This window comes from Accipiter gentilis, chromosome 9 (genome assembly GCF_929443795.1).
Source record: "Accipiter gentilis chromosome 9, bAccGen1.1, whole genome shotgun sequence".
Classification (NCBI taxonomy): domain Eukaryota; kingdom Metazoa; phylum Chordata; class Aves; order Accipitriformes; family Accipitridae; genus Astur; species Astur gentilis.
In genome coordinates, this window is record NC_064888.1 from 209,781 (window position 1) to 230,784 (window position 21,004).

Below are 21,004 nucleotides of genomic sequence, written 5' to 3' on the forward strand. Positions count from 1 at the left end.
GGGACCCAGGCATCCACCGTGTGCGAGTCCCTGTGTCCCCACGCACACGCATGTGCAGCCAGCGTGCATTGCACAGGGACCATCGAGGCCCCCCCCCCCCCCCAGTCCCCACCAGCTGCTCGGGGGCCGCCAGCACCAGATGTGCCGCCGCGACCGGCTGGGCCCACAGATGGAGCGGAGCATGGGGGGGAACGGGGGACACAGTATTCACACACACCGCCACACGCAATGACATGCCCTGACACGCCGTAACATGCAATGACGCACCCTGACATGCTGCGACATGCTCTGACATGCCACAACATGCAACAACATGCCCTGGCATGCTGCGACACGCCAGGACAGGCACTGATGCCACAGCACATCACCTGCCAGCCCCGGGGACACACGTGGAGTGGGGACCCAGGCATCAGGGAGCGACCCAGGGGTCTGGGCTGCACACACACCCCACACCCCCCCGAGGCTGGACAGGAAAAACCTGGGTGTGGAGAAATGCCACCCCCCGGGGGTAAATCCGGGGCTGGGGGGTCTCGGCGGCAGGGAAGGACAAAGGCTGGAGTGAAGGAACTGCAGAGGCCCCAAAATCTGGCAAAACTGCCCCAAAATGGGCCAGTTTCCAGCCCCTCCCCTTGGCCGGGTTTAGGGGGGCCCTGAGTTCACGGTGGGGATGGGGGCCGGGAGCCCGGGCACCTGGGTTCTCCAGCTGGCGTGGGGGGATCCGGCGGCTGCAGTGGGGGCAGAGGGGGGGTCCGGACGCCTGAGTCCCCCAACCCGGTGAGGCTCGGGGAAGGCTTTGGGGTGATTTCGGGGGATTTTTGTCTCTGGTTAGCGGCGGATTTTCGCCAGCTTGCCGAGGCCTGGAAGCCATTAGGGGGCTCCCCCTCCCCGCCCCGGCCCCCGGCAGCTCCAGCCAGAGGGGGGGGGGGGGGGCGGACCCGGGCGTCCGGGGGCCCCGGCCCACCCGTGGGGCCCACGCGGGGAGCGGTCCCAGGCGTCCCAGCGCCCCTCACTCTCTTCTCCCGTCACCCGGCTGCACGGCCCCCCCGCGCCCCCGCCCCCCCCCCCCCCGGCAGGGGACCCAGGAGTCCGGGGGCTGCCCCTGGGCGCCGGGGAGCCCGGCCGCGGGCAGGGAGGGGTTAACGCCGCCGAGCCCTTGGCAGCGCGCCCCGGGGTTTGGCTGCGACTGAAAAGGTTTGGGGGGGGGGGGGGGAGGGGAACCTGCGCCGAGCCCAAATCCGCCCCCCCACACGGGGGAGGGGCGTCCGTTTCGCAGCATCGCGGCGGGGACTTCCCCCCCCTCCTCCCCCGTTTACCAGCGCCGTTTTGGGGTCCCCGCCGCCCCCCGCCCCACGGAGGGCCCCCCTCGGGGGCCCCCCAACGCCCACGGGGTCCCCCCCGCTATGAGATCTCCCCGTTACGAGCCATCCCCACTACCGGAGCGCCCCGTCCCCTTTGGGGTTCCCCCCACCCCCGGCTGCCGCACCCCCGCCCCCGGCTCCTCCCCCGCCCGTCACCTCCCGGCCCGGCTTCCGCCCGCGCCTTCAGTCGCTTCCGGTGCGTCACGTCCGCCGCCTGCGCAAGATGGCGGCGCCCTTGGGGCGAGCGCTGGCGGCAGCGGCGCCGGGCCGGGCCCGGGCCTTGCTGGCGATCGCGGTCCCGGCCCCGGCGCGGCCCTACCGGGCGGCCCCGCTGCGGCGCCGCAGGGGCCCGGCCCTGGCCTCGTCGGACCCCGCGGACCTGCGGGCGGCGGCGCGGCGCTTCGGGCGGCTGGGGGAGGCGGCGGGGGTGCCGGCCTGGCGGCTCTGGCCGGACCCCGAGCGGCTGCGGGCGGCGGAGGCGGAGGAGCGCGAGTGGGAGCGGCCGCTGCCGGAGATGCAGGCGGCGCTGGACCGGCGGGAGCGGGAGGAGGCGCGGCGGCGTGAGGAGAGGTGGGGCGGGGCGCCGGGGGCAGGTCTGGGGGCACTGGGAGAACTGGGATCGGGGGTGGGCCACTGGTGAAAACTGGGAGGACTGGGGTGGGGGCTGGGGAGAACAGCGGGCACTGGGACTGGGCATACACAAGGCACTAGGAGAACTGGGACCGGTTTTGGGGGAGACACTGGTGAAAGCTGGGAGAACTGGGATCAGGTCGGGGGAGGTATTGGAGGTACACTGGGAGAACTGGGATGGAGGCTGGGGGTGGCACAAGGTGTGGGGGAGAACTGGTGAAAACCGGGATCAGGCCAGAGGAGGCATTGGAGGTACAGTGGGAGAACTGGGGTGGAGGCTGGGAGAGGCACAGGGCAGGGGGAGAACTGGGATGGGGGCTGGGGAGAACAGTGGAAACTGGGACTGGGGGTACACGAGGTGCTGGGAGAAGTGGGCCTAGGTCTGGGTGGGCATTGGGAGTACACTGGGAGAACTGGGATGGTGCCTTGGGGGACACTGGGGAGAATGGCAGGCACTGGGAGTACACTGGGAGAACTGGGATGGTGCCTTGGGGGACACTGGGGAGAACGGCAGGCACTGGGAGAGTGCAGGGTTGGGGGGGTGGGACTGGGGGTGTCCCAATCGCGGGGGTGTCCCTCCTCTGTCCCCCCAGGCAGCAGCTGGTGGCCCGCAGCCTGGCGGCAATGCCGGCACGGGTAAGCGCCTGGCGGCAGGAGCGGGCACAGGCGCGGGAGCGGGCACAGCAGGAGGCGGAGCGGCGGCAGCGGCTGCTGGCCGAGGCAGGGCTGGGGGGGGCCCCCCGGCCTGGGACCCCCACCCGTGGCAGCCCCCAGGCCCAAGCGCTGCTGCAGGACCTGGAGCGGCAGCAGCGGCGGGAGGAGAAGCGCCGCCGGCGGCAGGAGCGGGAGGAGGCTGCCCGTAGTGCCATGGCTGCCGCTGAGGCTGCCGCCGCCTCCCGTCCCCCTCCAGGAGCCACCCCCCAGAGTGCAGGGACAGTCTCCTCCTGAACCTGCCCCCCCCAAATCACACCCACATTTAAAATGGGTTTAAAATTCTGCGTTTAATCTCTTCCCCCGAATTGTGGTTCTTCCCGCGGTGCTGCCACCCCACCCCACCCCACCCCCCCCCGGGGCCAAACAGGAGAGGGGGGATGGGGGGGGGGTGTCGGGGGAACAGGAGAAAGCGGTTTGCGGAGCACCCCCCCTCAGTGTGGGGTGGCTCCGGGGCCTCCACCAATTGCTGCTGCTACCCCAGGGTGTGGCGGGGCTGGGGCCAATGGGGGTCCCAGTCCTGCCCTTCCCCAAAAGGCAGAGCCATACCCACAGCCCCAGGAGGGCTGTGCAGAACTGTGTCCCCCCTGTGCTGTGGGTCCCCCCCAGGAGAGAGGTTGGGCCCCGTGCCCTCCCCCCCCCCCCACCAGAGGTGGGGGGAGGGTGGGGGCACCTGCCCCCACCTCTCAGTCGTCATCGAAGTTCTGGCTGAGCAGGAAGTTGGCCGCCAGGTTCTCATTCTTCTCGCAGGCGAAGTAGGCCTGGATCACCAGGCTCTCTGGGAAGCCCAGTGCCTTCAACTGCAAGGGAGAAATGTTCATTCTGGGCCTTACTGACCACCCAGGGCAGGCACAGCTTCCTACTGCCGCTGTTAACACTGGACCCTAATGGTAGCTCTCCCTGTGTGCCCCCCCCACTCCCCCCGCCATTAAATCTTACACATTACCAATTGGGAGTGCTAAATCTGGTCCCTAATGATGACTGATTGAAAAGCAGCTGTTGCCTTTCTAGTTCCCGCTAACAGCTGCTTTCTGATGCTGTTAACTCTGGACCCCAGCAACCACAGCCCAACCGCTACCATGTTTCAGAACTGTAAGGATAGTGTGCCTTCTACCAGTGTTAACTCTGGGCCTTAATAACAGTTTTAAGTAAGTTGTTTTCCCCAACTTCCTCAGCACTGTAAACTCTGGTTCCTAGCGATGGCTGTAAGTCAGCTGCACTGCCTCATGCCCACAGGTCAGCCACACTGCTAACCCTGCTCCCTACTAACAGCAAGGAGCTCCCCCTGCACCCTGCCAATGGCCAAGAGCCAGCGCCCCTGTGCCCTTACCCTTTCTATGGCTTCTTTTTCCTGAGGCGTCACCTGGATGTAGTTCATCTGGGGGGACTCATCCCCGATGGCGCCCATCTCCCCCTCGAGGTCGCCCAGCTCCCCCAGCGGCTCATTCAGCATCTGGATGAACTGCTCCTGGTGCTGGCTGATTTGCTGGGGGGGAAGGGGAGGGGCCTGAGTCTGGGTGTCCCAGGGGGTTCCAGTGGGGATCCTGGGGTTGTTGGGTACCTGGAGCAGCTGGGGGTTCTCCTGGCCCAGCTGCTGGAGCAGGGCAGGCAGCAGGGCCGGGTTCTGCTGGATCACCTGCCGCATGTTCTGGAACTGGGGCTGCTCCCGCAGGAACTCCAGTGGGTTCTCCCCTGTGGGTGGGCGGGGTCTGACTGAGACATGCCCCCTCCCTAGGGGAAAGAGCCTCCCCAAGCACCGCCCCAGGAGGTGGAACTAGGCACAGCCCCACCCACTGACCAACCCTATCCCAGACAGGCGGCACCCTCACCCAGTGAGGGGCCCAGTAGAGCCCCACCCCCGAATAAGGAACTAGGCAGTGGTTCCCTGAGGTAGGTTCTTAGCACTAGATCCCGCCCCCATCAGGAGGAGCATTCAGGCCACACCCCCAGACCAGGAACCCACCCACCCCCCAGGGAGAAGTCCCAAGCCCCGCCCTGACAGGGCAGAGCCTACCAGCACCCAGTGGGGCATGGCCAGTCACTGCCCCGCCCGGTGGGCGTGTCCCACACAGCCCCCACCCCACTGACCTTCAGGCGCCGGCTGCTCCGGGGGGCGGCTCTCCTGCACAGGTGGGCGCTCAGGCTCTGGGCTGCCGGGGATGCCCTGGGGGCAGCAGGGGTCAGGGCAGCGGGGGTCGGGGGGGGGGGGGGCCCTGAGCGCCCCCCCCCCCCACTCCTCCGGACCTTCCCCCGTGTCGCCCCAGCCCCCATCTCACCGTCAGCAGGTACTCGACAGCGCGGTGGGGGTTGTTGTAGCTGGCGCGCAGTGCAGCCACAACCCGCTCCCGTTCATACCCCATCGACATGATCTCCGTCAGCATCGTCTCATACTCCGAGCCCGTCACTGCCAGTCCTGTGTCAGTGCTGGCCCTGGGACCCCCCCAGCTCCAAGACCCCCACCTCCCCTGTCCCTCCCATCTACCTCCACTGCCCGTAACTTCAAGGACCCCCATTTATCTGTCCCATTCTCTCACCTGGGGACCCCCAAAGCATCTTCCATGACACCACCCCCTTTCCTCCATCCCCACTCAAGACCCTACCCCCCCCCCCCCTTCCAGAGCCTTCCCCATGTCAGGGGCCACCACATGCTGAGAACCCCACCCCACCACCCTTCTGGGGACTACAAGTTTCTAGACCCCTGGGATCCCTTCACATCCCTTCCCCTCATGCTCTTCCCCCCCTTCCCCTCACCCAGGGGACCCCCATCCCCCCCCATCCCGCGCCCCCCAGCACCCACCGAGGGTGGAGGCGGCATCAGCCGAGCGCCCCGCACTACCTGGGGGGGGAACAGAGCTGCGGATTCAAGAGAGAGATGTGGCAGCCGAGACCTTTCTGGGAGCTCCGGGGCACAGCTGGCCCCCGCAAAACCCCCTGTGGCCCCCCAACCCCACCCCTCATGCTGACCCAGCCCCAGCCCCCACTCTGCTGCTCCTCCCCCACGCCATGTTCTCTGTGCTAGCCACTACCCCCTGCAGACCCCCAAATGGTTTGCTTTAGTCTCTCCTGTCCCCCACATCCCCCAACCACAGGGTCTGGAAGAATTAGACTCCCCCAAGCTCCCAATTCCCCATCTTTGGGGCTGTACCCCCCCTTACCCTGCTGTGGGCTCTGAGAGGGCGAGCGGAGGGAGGTCATGGGGTGGCGTCTCCTCGCTGGGGGCAGCCGGCGGCAGGGGAACAGCATCAGCAGCCGGGGGGGGCCCTGGTGCCGCAGGAGGCTCCGAGGCACTGCCAGCTCCGGCCTCGGGGGCTGCAGTGCCCAGTGCCGACTTGGCCTGTGGGACAGGGTTGTGAGCGGGCATGGGAGTCTGGGGGGGGTCCCGTTTTGGGGGGGGGGGGGGGATCTAGGGAGTTCCACCTTGGTCACCATGACGACCACAAAGTTCTTCTCATCGATGCGGTATTCACGGATGGGGACGTCATCGCTCAGGATCTTCCCGGCATATATAAGCTTCTGCCCAGCCACGGGGAAGGCATCGCTGCCCTTCTCTGCCTCGATCTTCTCCTTCAGTGCCCGCACCTGGGGGCGCAGGGTGTCAGGGGCGACACCCAGACAGGATCACCCAAAAACCACAGGGTCCCACCCAAACCAACAAAGGAGTCATTGTCCCGTCTGGGGCTGGCAGAATGACAGCCTCTGGGGTGAGGCAGGCAGTAGCTGGGGAGCTGCTCTGAGCCCAGGGGGGGTTTCAGCCACCCCCGATATTCAGCCCCACCCCAATAATTCCCCCTTCAACCTCCCCGGCGTGCAGAGGACCCAGGCAGCCAAGCCACCTCCGTGGGGGGGCACTGGGGAGCCACAGGCTGTACAATGACACGAACCGCCCCCCCCCCGCCCCCCCGCAACGGCTGACGCAGCAGCGGACATAACAGCCGGTAGCCCCCTCCCAAAAGGAGGCGGGAGGGGATACAGAGCCCCCTCAGATGTGCCGTGCGGGCGGCGAAGCCCCCCCCCCCCCACTCCGCACACGGCTCCACCCTGAGCCGGAGGAAGGGGCAGGGACCCGAAACAGCACGGCGGGGACGCAGAAGCCCCGGGGTGTCCCACTCCAGGGGGAGCCGGACCGCCCCCCCCCCCCCCGGGCCCCGCCGCGGGCGGGAAAGAGATCGGGGCCGTCCCGGGCTGGCGGGGGGGTGAGGCCCAGCCCCGCCCGCCCGCCCCGCGGTTCGCTCCCGGCCGCGCCCGCCCGGGCCGCGCTCACCGTCTCGTGCGGCTCCATGCGGATCTTGAAGGTCTGCTGCTGCAGCGTTTTCAGCGTCACGGTCACCGCCATGGCGCGGCGGCGGCTCCTCCCGGCGGCCCCACAACATGCAATTCACGCCGCCGCCATCTTAGGCGCCCCGCCGCTTCCGCCACGTGACGCGCGGCCGGAATTGCGTCACCACGCGGGCCTACCCGCCTTCGCCTCCGTCACGTGACGCTGGAACGGGCGCGGCCCCGTCACGTGAGGCGCGCGGCCGCACAAAATGGCGGTGTCGGCGGGAAGATGGCGCGGGCAGAGGAAACAGAGTGGAGGCAGCGGCCGGGACGAGCGTTAATTTAATAGAAACCAGATCGCGACACCCGTACAGTCACGTGCGCCCGCGGAGCCGCACCCCCCGCCGGTACCGGGGGCGTTCCCACCCCCCACCCTCACCCCCCGCCCCCGCGGTACCGCGCCCGGCGCCGTTCCTGAGTCCTCGCCCCGCGGGAGGCCCGGCCCGGCCCCCACTCCTGCGGCCGGGCGGGCGGCGGCGCCCATAGAAAAGAGTCCAGGTCTCACAGAGACATTACGGTCCCGCCCCGGGGCCGGCCGGGCCACACCGCCCCTCACAGCTCATCCCGCGGGGCCACCTCCTCAGCCTCGGCCTCAGGCTCCTCCTCATCCTCCTCCTCCTCCTCATCCCCATCCCCCTCCTCATCCCCCTCCTCCTCCTTCTGCTGCTTCTCCTCCTCCTCCTGCTTCTTCCGCTGCTCCTCATCCTGCTGCTCCTTCATCTTCCTCTCTGCCTCCTGCAGGACACAGCAGAGGTCACTGGCGGTCAGCAGGGGGTCCCAGGGCACAACCCCATCCCCTCCCCTACCTTGGTAGCCCCCCAGGTCTCATTCCCGATCTCCTCTGCCAGCTTCTCATCATCTGTGATGAGGAAGTTATCGAAGATGGTGCCAGACTTCACCTGTGGGGAATGGGGGGGGTCAGGGGGGAGCACACAGGACCCAGGCGGGGTTGGAGGGGGGGGGTCCTCCACCACACCACCCACCTGCCAGAGGTCAAGGCCAATGACCCCAAAGCTGTCATAGGCATAGAGGTGGGGGTCAGGGCTGTACTCAGGGTTGTCAATCTCAGGGTGCACCCACTTCCCCTTGTAGTCAGGATTGTCAATCTGCTGAGGCCTCCACTCACCCTGGGGGAGGGGGGAGAGAACAGGACAGGTCAGGCAGGCATGGGGAGGCACAGCCCATGCCCTGGAGACCCCCCAGACCCCAGCCTCACCTTGTACTCAGGGTTCTGGATGACAGGGGGCTCCCACTCCCCATCCATCTCCTCATCCCAGTCCTCTGGCTTCTTGGCATCAGGGTCAGGGATATGCTCTGGCTTGTCCCAGTCCTGGGGGACCAAGCATGGTCAGGGCACTGCCATGCCCCCCCCCCCCCCCTCCCCCCCCACCCCCAGAGCCCTGCATCCACCTCAGGCTTGGTGTCCTCAGGGTCATCAATCTTGGCCCGCTCATCCCAGTCATCAGGTTTCCGGGCCTCGGGGTCCTTGATCTTCCTGGGGGGCAAGAAGTCCCAGTCCTCCTCCAGGCTGCCCGATTCCACCCGCCCATTGTCGATCTTCACCTCATAGGTGTTGTCAGGCCGGACCACCAGCGTGTAGAGGTGGGTGAACTCATCATCCTGCAGGGAGGGGCAGCTTAGCAGGTTCTAGGACATCCCCCCCACCCGGGGCAGGGCTCAGCCCCTCACACACACACACCCCCCACCTTGCAGCGGATGTCCTTGTTGATCAGGACATTCTTCCCCTTGTAGTTGAAGATGACGTGGACCTTCTTGGTGCCAGGGCCGCAGATATCGGGGCCTGGGGAGGACAGGGGGGTGAGGGGGGCCCCCTGCACACTGCCACAGGGGGCCATGGGGGAGGGGGGGGGGGGCAGGGACCCACCAAACATGATGTTGTACTCGGAGTCACCATGCATGTCCTCCTGGTTCAGGCTGGACGGGAAGAGCTTGACATAGCCACCACCACAGTCAATGTTCTGCTCATGCTTCACTGTGAACTGCACCACCAGTGTCTTGTCCCGGTTGCTGAAAGGCTCAAAGCGGGAGGAGATGGCGTAGAACCGGGCATCCTGGCTTGTCTGGATCCCTGTGGGATGTGGGTGTGTTGGGGCAAGGCAACACCCAGTCCCAGGGGTCCCCACCCAGCACAGCTGTCCCCCTCACCTTTGTCCTTCTCAGCATCACCGTAAAACTTCCCAGCAGTGAGGACAAACCGGCCATAATCAGGCTTGTGCTTTGATTCCACCCACCGGCGGGTCCAGGCATCTGCAGGAAAGGAGTACTCAGGACCCCAAGCCCCATCCCCACAGCTGGGGAGTCTGTTCTGCACCTGCCCCCCAACCCCTACCCCAATGCAGAGCCAGAAGCAGGGCAGGTCCCAGCTGGGCCCATCACACTCCAGAGGAGCCCATCAAGGAGGGCTGCCCACCTGCACCCACAGCCAGAGCCGGGGATCCCCACATTGCTCCTCCTCCCAGTGTTGGGTGCCTGAGGCTGCAGGATTTGGGATACTAGTGAAGGACAAATCCCCACCACAAGCCACCTCTTCTCTGGCCTCCCCACATGGGGAACAACTAAATGTCACTCTCCAGTGAGGAGCCCCTACCCTTTAGGGGGCCCCCACTCCTGGCAGCCCCCATCCACTACCTCTCTGGCCTCCCAAGCTGGGGGGGCCTCTCAGCCCCCTGTATCCTCCCAGGGCCTCATTCCCCAGCCCAGGGCAGACCTCTGCACAAAGTTCTCCCCAGGACCCCCCGTTCAAGTGGGCCCTGATCCCTCCCTCTGTCTTTCTGCTGACCCCCATCCCTCTCCTAGATATCTCAGCTTCCCTTATCTCTCCCAGCTCTACCCGAGGACTGACTCAGAGCCCTCAGCAAACCCCCCCCCCCGGCCATGACCCCTACCCTCCTCAGGCCCAGTCCTTCATCTGCCATATAACCCCCATCCTCCCCAGCACAGCTGAGACCCCTACCTCCCCCCTTCCTGTAGTCCCCCCATAACCAGGACACCTGCTACCATAGGCCCTGCCCTGCAGCTCAGGGGAGGCCTCCTGGCTCCCCTGTGCCCTCCCTCACCTCAGGGAACACCCTGGGTCATCACAGCCACCTCCCCCACCTCAGGGAAGTCCCTCTCAAGTCTCTATACCTCAGGGGACCCCCCAGCCTCCCCCCATCTCAAGGACCTGCCCTAGGTCCCCTTCACCTCAGGGGACCCCACGGATCCCTACAGGCCCCGCCCTCACCTCAACCCTCTCCCGCCTAAGGCACCCCCGGCCCGGCCCCCCCCCTCACCTCCGTCACCGAACTCCTCCCGGAAGAACTGGGTGGGCCCAGCCGCCGCCAGCGCCAGGAGGGCGCCGAGCGCGACAGGGAGGCTGAGGCGGCTCATGGCGGCAGTCCCACACAGCGCAGACCGGTCGCTCGCTCCCTCCCGGCCCGGCGGCGCCCGGCACTGCGGAGGGGGGCGGTGGCGGCACCGCTTTTTATATGCCCGCCGCCCCTCGGCCCGCCCCCGGCCCCGGTCCATTGGCCCGCGCCCGCACAGGGCCCGCTCCCATTGGCCGGCCGCCCGCTGGCCGGCGGCGACGGTGCCCCCGAACGTTGGCGTCCCAGATGGCCGCTTCCCATTGGCTGAGCGCGATGGCCAATGAGAAGCGACCACGCGTTCGGAGGGAGACGCCCCCCCCCCCCCCTCCCGCGCGCTCCTGTCCTCCCTCCGTGGGGTGCGTCACCGCAGTCACGTGGGGCCAGGCTCTCTTAAAGGACCCGGCCTTCTGCGGACCACGTGGAGGTGGTGCTCGCAATCCCATAGTGTCACCGGGAAGAGGGTTGGGTCCCTGACATGGGAGAGGAATGCGGGGGGGTGGGTGGGACACTCGGGACAGGGGATTTCCTTTTGGTGTCAGGGATTTATGACCTAATACAGAGTTGTGATGCAATGATGATGCAGTACGGCCCAATGATGTCATAGCACACACAAAACCCAGGAAGGTGCAGGCAGGGGGGCTGTGCTAATGAAGCTCTGATGTCCCCCGGATTTGGCCCCAAGCGCCGTCATCATGGCGACATGGGGCCTGGAGTCAGTGTCACCGCAGCAACGGGCCGGCAAACTAGGATGGTCATTGCCATGGTGATGGGTCTGGGGGCGACAGGGGGCATCACTGGCACTGCCACCACCACTGCCTGGCACAGCGTGGGGCAGAGAACCGGCCTGCCACTGCACGGGGACCCTTGCAGGCCCACGGTGCGCGCGGGGATACGTGGTAAAGTCGCCTAGCGCCTCATGGCGTCACTCTGCACCTCCCCGTCCCAAAGGCACCTATGGGCCCCTGCCACACTCAAGATGGCGCCCGCCAGGCCCCGCCCCGGCGCTTCCGGCCGGAGCGGGGAGCGCTTCCGGCCGGAGCGGGGAGCGCTTCCGGCCGGAGCGGGGAGCGCTTCCGGCCGGAGCGGGGAGCGCTTCCGGTCGCCGCGATGTCGCCGAGTGTGGCAGAGCTGCTGCTGCAGCGGCTGGAGCGGGAGGCGGTGGGGCCCGATGGCGGCTTCTGCAGCCTGGAGGCGGCCGCCGCGCTCGGCCTCGACCACCAGACGCTCGTGGGCGCCGTCAAGAGCCTGCAGGCGCTGGGGGAGGTAGGAGCGCCGGGGCAGCGGGGATGGGGCGGCGCACGGGGAGCCCCGGGGTGCCGGTGCCGGAGCTGATTCCAGTGCTGGTGGCGGTGCCGGTCCCGGTGCCCGTGCCTGCAGGTGATCGAGGCGGAGGCGCGGGCAGCCACGCGGTGGGAGCTGAGCCCCGAGGGTGCGGAGGTGCTGCGGGACGGCAGCGCCGAGGTGCGGCTCTTCCGGAGCCTCCCGGCGGAGGGGCTGCCCCAGAGCGAAGCCATGGTGAGACCGGGACCACCGGGAGGGGGCGGGCAGGGGTCGTCGGCGGGCCCCGGGTCCCTCACGGCTGCCCTGTCCCCGCAGAAGCTGCCCGGCGGCTCGGTGGGCTTCAGCAAGGCCATGGCCAACAAGTGGCTGCGCCTGGAGAAGGGGGCACCGGGTGGCCCCCGTGTCTTCCGCGCTGTGAGTTTTGGGGGGGGGCTGGACAGGGGTCCCCTGGGGCCAGGAGAGTCCCGGGGGGGGGACAGATGGGTGTCCCCTGGAGCAGGGAGCATCCTGGTGGGGGGGACAGATGGGGGTCCCCTGGAGCCATGAGTGTCCCGCAGGGGCTGCTGGGTGTCCCTGTTGGAGCTGTCCCCAGAGCCCTTGGTCCCTCGAGGGGGTCTGCCCCCCACCTTGTCCCCATCCCCAGTTGCCCCGTGACACGGCCATCCCTGTCCCCGGTGCCCCACAGGTGCCAGAGGTGCAGGACAGAGTGCAGGAAAGCCTGCGCCGGGTGCAGCGGGGGGAGGCCGAGAGCCTGCCAGAGCGTGACCGTGCCGAGCTCAAGAGGAGGAAGCTGCTGCTGGAAGTGTGAGCGGGGCGGGAGGGCTCGTGTGGGGGGGCAGGTTTGGGAGCACCCCCCTGACCCCCTCCTCGTCCCCCCCAGCACTCTCAAGTCCTACTGGATCCGCAAGGGCAGTGCCTTCAGCACTGCAGTGGCACGGCAGGAGACAGAGCTGACACCGGAGATGATCACCACGTGAGTATTGGGGGGGGGGAAGCCAGCCCTGCTGTGACCCCCTGACCCCTGCATGACCCCCTGACCCCACCCACAGAGGGTCCTGGCGGCAGCGACCCTTCAAGCCCTACAACTTCTCAGCACTGGGGCTGCCGCCCGCCTGCGGCCACCTCCACCCCCTGCTGAAGGTGCGCTCCCAGCTCCGCCAGATCTTCCTGGAGATGGGGTAAGTGGGGAGCCTGGGGGGGGGCACCCAGGGGGACCCTGGCCGGGGTCCACGAGCTCCCTGACACTGTGGCCCCCAGGTTCACGGAGATGCCAACTGACAACTTTGTGGAGAGCTCTTTCTGGAACTTTGATGCCCTCTTCCAGCCCCAGCAGCACCCAGCCCGTGACCAGCATGACACCTTCTTCTTGCAGGGTGGGTGCTGGGGGTGGGGGATACAGGGGTGCCCCCCAGACCCCACTGACCTCCCCCCTCGTGTCTGTGCCTCCCTCCAGACCCCGCCGAGGCCCCTGAGCTGCCCGCCGGCTACACGGCCAAAGTGAAGAAGGTCCACTCGCAGGGAGGCTACGGCTCACAGGGGTGAGTGTGAGACCTTGGGGTGAGGGCAGGTGGGGGGATGTGCCCCCCCCCCCCAACTGAGAGCTGCCCCTCAGGTACAAGTACGAGTGGCGGCTGGAGGAGGCGCGGAGGAACCTGCTGCGCACCCACACAACGTCTGCCAGTGCCCGTGTGCTCTACCGGCTGGCCCGCCAGGTGGGACAGGTTTGGGGGGGCACAGAGGAGCTTGGGAGGGGGGGTCCTGCATGACCCCACCCCTCCTTTGCCACCCCCCAGGAGAAGTTCTCCCCAGTGAAGTACTTCTCCATTGACCGGGTCTTCCGCAACGAGAGCCTGGACGCCACTCACCTGGCCGAGTTCCACCAGGTGGAGGGGGTGGTGGCCGACCGTGGCCTCACCCTCGGCCACCTCATGGGCACTCTCCGGCAATTCTTCACCAAGCTAGGTAGGGGGGGCACTGGGGGGGCACCTGGGGGGGGCAGGGGCTCCCCAGGGCCCCCCTCACCCCTCTCCGTTCCCAGGCATCACTCAGCTGCGCTTTAAGCCGGCCTATAACCCCTACACGGAGCCCAGCATGGAGGTGTTCAGCTACCACAAGGGTGAGGGGGGCCCTGGGGGTCTGTGTGGACCACCCCCATGGAGTAGGGGGGGTCCTGGGGGTCTGCGTGGGCCCCCAAAGGAGCCCCAGGGTCTGCGTGTGCACCCACAGAACTGGGAGGGCCCCCATGGTCTGCACATGCACCCACAGAGCACAGGAGAACTTGGGTGACTTTTTGGGGTGGCAGCCAGCTTAGCCTCATTCTCTCCCCTATGGAGTGGGGGCCTTTGGGATACCCCTGTAGGGTGGGGGGGGTTCTGGGATGGCCCTGTGGGGTGGGGGTTGGCCTGGCCTCAGTGTCTCCTGGGGGGGAGAGAGGGCTTTGGGGTGTTCCTATGGCAGAGGGCATCTCTGGGGTTCCGATATGGGGTGGCTTGGTCTCACTCCCTCTGAGGTAGGGGGTCTCTGGGGTGCCCCATGAGCAGGGCCCCTGTCTCACCCCTGTGGGGTGGGGGCCCCCACCTGCCCCCCAGGACTGAAGAAGTGGGTAGAGGTGGGGAACTCGGGAGTCTTCCGCCCTGAGCTGCTGCTGCCCATGGGGCTGCCCGAGAACGTCTCTGTCATCGCCTGGGGGCTCTCACTGGAGCGGTGAGTCGAGGGGCAATTGGGACACGGGGAGGGGGCCATTCCCGTCCCCACTGACCCCCCCTCTCCTGCGGCAGCCCCACCATGATCAAGTACGGCATCAACAACATCCGGGAGCTGGTGGGGCACCGGGTCAATCTGCAGATGGTCTACGACAGCCCCCTCTGCCGCCTGGACGCCTAGACCCCGTCCTGCCCAGGGGGGTGCTCCCTCAATAAAGCCCCGTTGTCCAGCCGGGTGCCTGTGTCTGTGCCTGGACAGGGACCACGCGTGGGGCGGCGCTCGGGGCCGGGGGGGTGGGGGGGGGTTCGCTGTTCCCGGGGGTCTCCACAGCCTCGCACAGCTCTGAAAGGAGCCGCACCCACAGACGCTCCAGCCCCACGGCCATGACTGCGGCTCCCCACGACCCTCCGCGGTGCCTCAGCCCGGCGGCCTCACACCAGGGCACCTCCTCGCTCCTCAACCGGCCTCCCCTGCCCACAGGCCGCTACCCCGGTGCGCCCCGACTGTACCGTCTCCCGGCGCCATCGCGGCTCCGTCTCCTCAGCGCCCGGCCCTTCCCGCCTTTTCCCGCGCCGCCTTTCAATGGCTGCCCCCGTCGCCCAGGCGGGCGGCGATTGGCCGGCGCAGGTGCCCGTCGCCCACCGAGACCCCGCCCACCGTGCTCTCCTCAGCGCCGTGAGGGACGGCTGCGGGTCCCGCTTCACCCTCCCCGGGCTCCAGCCAGCGCGGGTCCCCGGTCCGGTGCCTGGCCCCTCCGCCCCGGGCCCCACTTCCCCAGCCGCACCCCCGGGTCCCCTGTCGCGGCAGTGGGACCCCCCTGGGGCTGAGTGTAGGCCCCAAGCAGTGGCACTGGAGCCAGGCGGGTCCTTCCCCACTCAGTGACCCCACCGAACCTGGCTGTGCCCGGGTCCCCGACGGCCGCCTGCCCCCCAGGGTGGGTATGTCGCGAAAGGAGCACGAGGGGCCTGAGCTGGAGGCGGCAGCAGGCGACAGCCCCTTCATAGGGCTGGGCAGAGACGAGCCCCCCAGTGAAGACCCTGACAGGTAACACGTTTTCCGCTTGTTGTTGCCTCGCACTTTTGACCTAAATTGGTGAAAAAAGAGCATACAGGGAGTGACAACCCCACAGGCAGTGCAGCGAGGGGTGTCCTGGGTGACACACACATCCCCTTGTCCATGAGCCACCACATTCATTAGCAGGGTTCCCAACATTTCCCAATTAATGTGACCAGCCGGGCAGGCTGTCCCCTCCCTGGTCAGGGCAGAGCACGGCCCCATCCCTGGGGGGTACGTGCCCCTGACACGCAGGTCCTGTGTTTTGGCTGAGGACGGAGGTGCTGCCCACGGCCCCACAGCCCAGCACGGAAGCAGCACTGGACGGCCAGGCCTCCCGGTACTTTGCAGCGCTAGATGCCAGCATCAGGGGCCTGCAGCAGCGCACGCAGCAGCTGATCGACAAGGTGAATGACAGTCGCAAGGAGGACCACGCTGTGATGAGCAGCTTCAGGGAGAGCCTGCTGCTGAAGGTGGGGGCCAGGGAGCGGCGGGGGGCTGCTGGCACAGGGGGGACCGGTGGGTGAGGAGACCCCAGCCCACGCCAGCCCCTTGCTGCTGAGCAGGACTGCACAGCCATGTGGTGTCTGCTTGACGTGTTTAATCGCATTATTCTGCCCGAATTAGCGGCAGGCTGGGGGGTGGTGAGACGAGGTGTCATGGGGAGGGAGCGCCGTGCAAGCAGCCTCTTGCAGGGCACCGGCGCCAGCTGCAGAGCCTGGTGTGCTGTATGCACCGGTGCTTGCTGCTGTGGTGGGGGAAGCGCCCACAGCCCCTTCTGGGGTGGCTGCAGCTGCCTCCAGCCCTGCTTTGGGGAGCGGAGGGGAAACCAATGGCTCCTCCATCCCTGAGCAGCCGCTGGCTGCCCTCAGCGTCCTCGCTCGGCTGCGCGCTGTGCCGGACGTTGCTCCCACTGGCGTCGCTGCAGCCGGGGGGGCCATGCTGGCAGGGCAGGAGGAGAGGCTCCCGCAGGCCCACACACAGATGGCGGCCCAGCCTTGGCAGCTGCGGCCTGCGGTGACCCAGCACTTGATGGCTACTGTGGTCGGCTCTCTGGCTACCGTGGGCGCAGCTGGCAGCAGCAGCAGCCAAGCCAGGCCGGGAGCTGTGCCAGCCCAGGCGGCCACAGCTGCCACCCCCCCTCTGGGGACAGCAGCCGGGTGCCGGCCGTGCCAGCAATGCTGCCCACCCCCGCACCCCAGCAAGAGCCGTTTCCCCCCTTTTCTGCCCCTGCACGGCAGGTCTCAGGCCTGGCAGAGCAGGTGGAGGAGCGGCTCTTCCACCTCTACGGCCTCCACAACGAGCAGATCCAGGAGCGGCTGCAGGAGCTAGCAGAGGTGATGGAACGTGTGCGGCAGGCTGAGGCCGAGCTCCGGCAGGTCTGCCGCACCGTGGAGGCAGCCTACCACGACCTCTGCCTGCAGCCCGAAACCTGAGCAGGGCCTCAAATGCATAGAGGCCCCCCCAAACCCGTGGGAGCCCTCCCCCAGCCCTGTGGCAGCCCGCCTGCCCTGCGAGTGGGGCCTGTGTTGCCCACTGCTGCTGTGCCAGGCTGGCTGCAAGCGGGAAAGGGAGACTGGCCCAAAAGGGCTTTTCTGTTGCTGTTGGTGTTCAGGTTTAGCACAAATAAAAAGAACAAAAACCCCAAAGGCTGAATCCAGGGGGCTGCCGGGGCTCTGCCGCCTGCTCACTTCTGGCCACTTGGCAGGGCAAACCCGGCTGTGCACAGCATGTGCTGAAGCAGGACGCCCTCCCCAGTGGTGGAGCTGTGTCCTGGCGGGTTAATTAATGCTGATGAGGCTCGTGCTGATGAACGGAGGCTGGCGGGGGGTGGCTTTTCCACCTTTTATTGGTGAGTGGCCACGAGGACAGCAAAGGCACTGGGGCAGTTCACTGGCCAAGAGGCTCTGCGGCAGAGCCCAGCGTCCCATTGGTGACACCAAGTCCTGTCAGTGACAGCAGGTCTGTTTGGCAATACCTTGTCCAGTCAGCAACACCGAGTCCCATCAGTGACATGGGTCCAGTCATCAGCGCTGCCTCCTCGAGTCCTTCCCCGTGAGGAGCGGACGTGTCCCCCACGGGTGACGTCCTGGCCAGGCCAGCAGAAGCACAAGGCCGGACATGCCGCAGAGCGTCGCAGCCACATGCTGCCAGTGCAGTGCTGAGCGCTGTCTTCCCCCACTAGCCCCGCGGTGCCGGTGGCTTGCTGGGGGCGAAGGCCTGGATGCCAGTGATGGCTCGGCCCAGGATCAGCGCGTGGATGTCGTGGGTGCCTGTGGGCAAGGGAGCGGCCAGGCCTCGGGGACGCCCGGCGGTGCCGGTGCCAGCACGACCCCACATCCCTGCCCACCATGGTGGTACCTTCGTAGGTGTTGACAGCCTCCAGGTTCATCAGGTGCCGGATGACATGATACTCGTCGCAAATGCCGTTCCCCCCCAGCATGTCCCGTGCCTCCCGGGCGATGGCCAGCGCCTTCCCACACGAGTTGCGCTTCAGCATCGACACCATCTCAGGGGCTGCCCTGTGGGGATGGAGACACTGACACCCCCCCGCCAGCACCACGAGACCCCCCCCGGCTCCAGGCCCCCTGCGGCAGCACCCACCTGCCCTCGTCCTTGAGGCGGCCGAGGCGCAGGCAGGCCTGCAGGCCCAGGGCGATCTCCGTCACCATGTCCGCCAGCTTCTTCTGCACCAGCTGGTTGCGTGCCAGTGGTCCCCCAAACTGGCTCCTGTGGCAGAGGGGGGGCAGTAGGGCCAGGGGACAGGCGAGACCCCCTGGGGCACCCCTTGGCCCCAGTGTTACCTGTCGAGGACGTACTGCCGCGCCGTCTCCAGGCAGGCCTCAGCGGCGCCCAGTGCACCCCAGGCGATGCCATAGCGAGCGTGGGTCAGGCAGCCAAAGGGGCCCTGGGGCGAGCGAGCATCACCAGGGTCCCCATCCCATGTCAGGGCCCCCCCACACCCTCCCCGTGCCCCCCCTTACCGCCAGGCCATCAGCGTGGGGCAGCAGGTTCTCCTCCGGCACCTCCACGTCGTCCATCAGGATCATACCGGTAGCAGAGGCACGGAGCGAGAACTTGCCCTCGATTTTGGGGGTGCTGAGGCCAGGCATGCCCCGCTCCAGCAGGAACCCCCGCACCCGCCCATCCTCCTCGCACACCGCCCACACCAGGCACAGGTCGGCCACCGGCGCGTTGGTGATCCTGGGCAGGGGGGGCTGTTAGGGGGGGGTGTTGGGGGGTACCCATCCCCCTGTGGTTCAGGACTTACCAGGTCTTGGAGCCCCGCAGCGTGTAGGTCTTGGCGCTAGGGTTGTAGCGTGCCCGTGTCTCCATGCGCCCCGGGTCGCTCCCATGGTTGGGCTCTGTCAGCCCAAAGCACCCCAGCATCTCCCCACGTGCTGGGGGGAGGTGTCAGGGGGATCCCGGGACTCCCATGGCCCCCCCTGCCCAGGTGGCTCCTGTGGCTGGGCTCTATCAGCAGCTCCCCATGTGGTTCGGTGGTGTCAGGGGGACCCCCAGGAACTCCATGGCCCCCCCCTTCCTGCCCCACAGCCCCCCACCTGTCCCACAGACCCCCCCCCCCCTTCTGCCCCAGTATCCCCCATCCCTCCCCAGTGTCCCCCCTCGCCTCATGTACACCCCCAGTGCCCGTCTCACCCAGGGGGGGCAGGAAGCGGTCCCGCTGGGCAGGGGTCCCGTAGGTCAGGATGGGGTGCATGACAAGCGAGGACTGGACGCTCAGCACTGAGCGGTAGCTGCTGTCCACCCGTTCCAGCTCTCGTGCCACCAGCCCGTAACCCACCGAGGTGGTGCCCGCGCAGCCGTACCCTGGGGACAGCATCACCCCACGGAGAACCCCGGGGCCCCCCCAGGTGTACCCTGGGGACAGCGTTGCCCCACAGAGACTCTTGGGCCCCCCCAACCCAAGGAATCCCAGCCCAGCTCCCCCTGTCCCCTGTGGCCCTCTGCCCACCCCCCCAGGAACTAACCACCCCCCTACCCCTCTGTGAGGACCCTGCCCCCACCTCCCCCCCACTGCAAGACACCCCCAAGGAGGACCACCGCTTTCCTCAGCCCCTCCAAACCCTCTTGTTGCCCTGGGGGACACCCCAGCCCCTCCCCAGGGGTCCCAACACTCCCCCATGGCAGCCTGGACCCCCCCAATAACACCCTGGTAACCCCCAAGGGGGACCTCTGGCCCCCTACATCCACCCCTTGTAGCCCCCCACCTCCCTTGCTGTCTCCATGGGGACCCAAACTCCCCCCTCAGTGACTCCACAGCTTCCCAAAAGTCTCCCCCACTCTCTGGAGGGTCCTGGTCCCCTCATTGCTCCTCACTCACCTTTGATGGTGGGGCCCAGCACACCCAGTGCCCCCATCTCGGACACGATCTCTCGGTCAAAGACTGTGTGTGTGGGGGGGGGGTGCACGGTGGGGCATGAGGGCGGCCGAGATGGGGTGGGGGCAGTGGGGCTGGAGGGTCCCCACACCCCTGCTCCCACCCTTGGCTCTGCAGGGAGGGTGCTCGGGGGGGGGGGGGGGGTAGCAGGGACATGTTAGGGGGTGCTGGGGAGGATTAGAGGGTATTGGGGGGTGCCGGGGAGAGCAAGGGTGTATCTCAGGGGTGCAGGGGGCATCCTGGGGGTATTTAGAGGGTGCATGGGTGTAATGGGAAGTATCTGAGAGGGGTCACAGGGGTGCCAAGGGGGTACCCTGGGGTGCTGGGGTGGGGTGGTCACCAAGGGTGAAATAGAGGACATGGGTTGGGGGTGGGGTAGAGAGCGGTTCTCGGGGTATTTGAGGACACGGGGGAGGATTTGGGGGAGGATTCTGGGGCTTGGGGCGGAGTTGAGGAGCCGGGGAGGTCGGAGCGGTGGGGGGGGGGGGGGGGTCCGGGTACCCTCGTGGCGGTTGGCGTGTAGCACACGGGGCAGCAGCCGCTCCCGGCAGTACTTGCGCAGGGCATCGCGCAGCAGCCGCTCCTCGGGGGCCAGCAGCCCCTCCAGCCCCAGCGGGTCCCGCCAGTCGAAGGCGGCTGCAGCTGGAGGGGGTGGGGGGTGGGGGGGGGTGGTGTCAGCACCAGCCCTACGGCCGACCCACACATGTGCCCCCGCAGCAGCGAGGGGGCCGGGACGGGGAGGCAGTTGGGAGTCTCGGCCCCCTGTCCCCACTCACCCTGCGATGGGGGGGCCGTACCCCCCCAGCGGACTCCGGTCCGGACCAGGCGCAGCAGCGGGGCAGCGAGTCGCAGCGCCATGGGGGCCTGGGGGGGCGGGGGGAGACACGGCAGGTGGTCCAGGGACCCTCAACTGCACCTCTCCCAGGGACACCCCCAACTACTCCCCAAGAGGTCCCCAAGACCCTTAAATACCCCCAGGGCCCTCCCAAGGACCCCCCCTTCTGCCCCCGCCTCCCCAGCTGACCCCGACCCCCCCAGCGGCCACAAGCCCCCCCGCACCGTACGAGCTCGGCGGCGGCGAACGGGCCCGGAGGAGCCCTCGGCCGTGACGTCCCGGGGGGTGGGGTGGGGCGTGACGAGGGGCGTGACGTTAACTCTTGCCTGCCCGGGCTCCGGGTTGG

The 21,004-nt window shown here is 67.8% G+C and overlaps 6 protein-coding genes across 6 annotated transcripts; 3 read left to right on the forward strand and 3 right to left on the reverse strand.

The window, feature by feature from the left end:
• The first annotated feature begins 1,400 nt into the window (after positions 1 to 1,400).
• GADD45GIP1 (GADD45G interacting protein 1) lies at positions 1,401 to 3,000 on the forward strand. Its single transcript, XM_049810575.1, is given in 3 exon segments — positions 1,401 to 1,460; positions 1,462 to 1,928; positions 2,582 to 3,000. Coding segments are annotated over 3 exon segments (882 nt in total). The 3' UTR covers positions 2,937 to 3,000.
• A 48-nt stretch (positions 3,001 to 3,048) lies between these two features.
• RAD23A (RAD23 homolog A, nucleotide excision repair protein) lies at positions 3,049 to 7,133 on the reverse strand. Its single transcript, XM_049810574.1, has 9 exons — positions 6,961 to 7,133; positions 6,117 to 6,278; positions 5,855 to 6,033; positions 5,497 to 5,552; positions 4,976 to 5,103; positions 4,788 to 4,863; positions 4,261 to 4,391; positions 4,030 to 4,185; positions 3,049 to 3,499 (listed from the first exon to the last, which is right to left on the reverse strand). Exons 1-9 carry the CDS (start codon positions 7,030 to 7,032, stop codon positions 3,386 to 3,388), a joined length of 1,074 nt encoding a protein of 357 aa, XP_049666531.1. The 5' UTR covers positions 7,033 to 7,133; the 3' UTR covers positions 3,049 to 3,385.
• A 375-nt stretch (positions 7,134 to 7,508) lies between these two features.
• CALR (calreticulin) lies at positions 7,509 to 10,544 on the reverse strand. The gene is made up of 9 exons (XM_049810572.1): positions 10,310 to 10,544; positions 9,183 to 9,284; positions 8,902 to 9,105; positions 8,723 to 8,817; positions 8,427 to 8,636; positions 8,233 to 8,346; positions 8,000 to 8,143; positions 7,823 to 7,915; positions 7,509 to 7,751 (listed from the first exon to the last, which is right to left on the reverse strand). The coding sequence occupies exons 1-9, from the start codon at positions 10,542 to 10,544 to the stop codon at positions 7,569 to 7,571; spliced, it is 1,380 nt and encodes a 459-aa protein (XP_049666529.1). The 3' UTR covers positions 7,509 to 7,568.
• A 914-nt stretch (positions 10,545 to 11,458) lies between these two features.
• Positions 11,459 to 14,597, forward strand: FARSA (phenylalanyl-tRNA synthetase subunit alpha). The gene is made up of 13 exons (XM_049810947.1): positions 11,459 to 11,647; positions 11,762 to 11,899; positions 11,981 to 12,079; positions 12,351 to 12,469; positions 12,546 to 12,638; positions 12,715 to 12,843; positions 12,923 to 13,038; positions 13,119 to 13,203; positions 13,278 to 13,377; positions 13,459 to 13,627; positions 13,704 to 13,781; positions 14,254 to 14,368; positions 14,443 to 14,597. Exons 1-13 carry the CDS (start codon positions 11,492 to 11,494, stop codon positions 14,546 to 14,548), a joined length of 1,503 nt encoding a protein of 500 aa, XP_049666904.1. The 5' UTR covers positions 11,459 to 11,491; the 3' UTR covers positions 14,549 to 14,597.
• A 353-nt stretch (positions 14,598 to 14,950) lies between these two features.
• SYCE2 (synaptonemal complex central element protein 2) lies at positions 14,951 to 16,862 on the forward strand. The gene is made up of 4 exons (XM_049810570.1): positions 14,951 to 15,043; positions 15,147 to 15,396; positions 15,677 to 15,894; positions 16,663 to 16,862. The coding sequence occupies exons 1-4, from the start codon at positions 14,951 to 14,953 to the stop codon at positions 16,855 to 16,857; spliced, it is 756 nt and encodes a 251-aa protein (XP_049666527.1). The 3' UTR covers positions 16,858 to 16,862.
• Positions 16,863 to 17,252: 390 nt separating this feature from the next.
• GCDH (glutaryl-CoA dehydrogenase) lies at positions 17,253 to 20,942 on the reverse strand. The gene is made up of 11 exons (XM_049810694.1): positions 20,883 to 20,942; positions 20,600 to 20,687; positions 20,325 to 20,459; positions 19,767 to 19,829; positions 19,082 to 19,252; positions 18,693 to 18,822; positions 18,406 to 18,625; positions 18,226 to 18,329; positions 18,026 to 18,151; positions 17,783 to 17,943; positions 17,253 to 17,694 (listed from the first exon to the last, which is right to left on the reverse strand). The coding sequence occupies exons 2-11, from the start codon at positions 20,679 to 20,681 to the stop codon at positions 17,603 to 17,605; spliced, it is 1,284 nt and encodes a 427-aa protein (XP_049666651.1). The 5' UTR covers positions 20,682 to 20,687; positions 20,883 to 20,942; the 3' UTR covers positions 17,253 to 17,602.
• Positions 20,943 to 21,004: the final 62 nt, after the last annotated feature.

Excerpts from the sequence above, each read along its gene's own strand:
- RAD23A (XM_049810574.1), bottom strand. The coding sequence starts at position 7,032 with ATGGCGGTGACCGTGACGCTGAAAACGCTGCAGCAGCAGACCTTCAAG. Across the intron at positions 6,279-6,960 it reads GCATGGAGCCGCACGAGACG|GTGCGGGCACTGAAGGAGAA; the intron begins GTGAGCGCGGCC and ends CTGCGCCCCCAG. Across the intron at positions 5,553-5,854 it reads CTCTCAGAGCCCACAGCAGG|CTCTGTTCCCCCCCCAGGTA; the intron begins GTAAGGGGGGGT and ends TTGAATCCGCAG.
- CALR (XM_049810572.1), bottom strand. The coding sequence starts at position 10,544 with ATGGACCGGGGCCGGGGGCGGGCCGAGGGGCGGCGGGCATATAAAAAG. Across the intron at positions 9,285-10,309 it reads GGAGGAGTTCGGTGACGGAG|ATGCCTGGACCCGCCGGTGG; the intron begins GTGAGGGGGGGG and ends CCTTTCCTGCAG. Across the intron at positions 8,818-8,901 it reads CGAGTACAACATCATGTTTG|GCCCCGATATCTGCGGCCCT; the intron begins GTGGGTCCCTGC and ends TGTCCTCCCCAG.
- FARSA (XM_049810947.1), top strand. The coding sequence starts at position 11,492 with ATGTCGCCGAGTGTGGCAGAGCTGCTGCTGCAGCGGCTGGAGCGGGAG. Across the intron at positions 12,080-12,350 it reads GCCCCCGTGTCTTCCGCGCT|GTGCCAGAGGTGCAGGACAG; the intron begins GTGAGTTTTGGG and ends GGTGCCCCACAG. Across the intron at positions 14,369-14,442 it reads TGGGGGCTCTCACTGGAGCG|CCCCACCATGATCAAGTACG; the intron begins GTGAGTCGAGGG and ends CTCCTGCGGCAG.
- SYCE2 (XM_049810570.1), top strand. The coding sequence starts at position 14,951 with ATGGCTGCCCCCGTCGCCCAGGCGGGCGGCGATTGGCCGGCGCAGGTG. Across the intron at positions 15,397-15,676 it reads GGGCAGAGACGAGCCCCCCA|GTCCTGTGTTTTGGCTGAGG; the intron begins GTGAAGACCCTG and ends CCTGACACGCAG. Across the intron at positions 15,895-16,662 it reads GGGAGAGCCTGCTGCTGAAG|GTCTCAGGCCTGGCAGAGCA; the intron begins GTGGGGGCCAGG and ends CCTGCACGGCAG.
- GCDH (XM_049810694.1), bottom strand. The coding sequence starts at position 20,681 with ATGGCGCTGCGACTCGCTGCCCCGCTGCTGCGCCTGGTCCGGACCGGA. Across the intron at positions 20,460-20,599 it reads TACGGCCCCCCCATCGCAGG|CCGCCTTCGACTGGCGGGAC; the intron begins GTGAGTGGGGAC and ends CTCCAGCTGCAG. Across the intron at positions 19,253-19,766 it reads GCTGGGCCCCACCATCAAAG|GGTACGGCTGCGCGGGCACC; the intron begins GTGAGTGAGGAG and ends TGCTGTCCCCAG.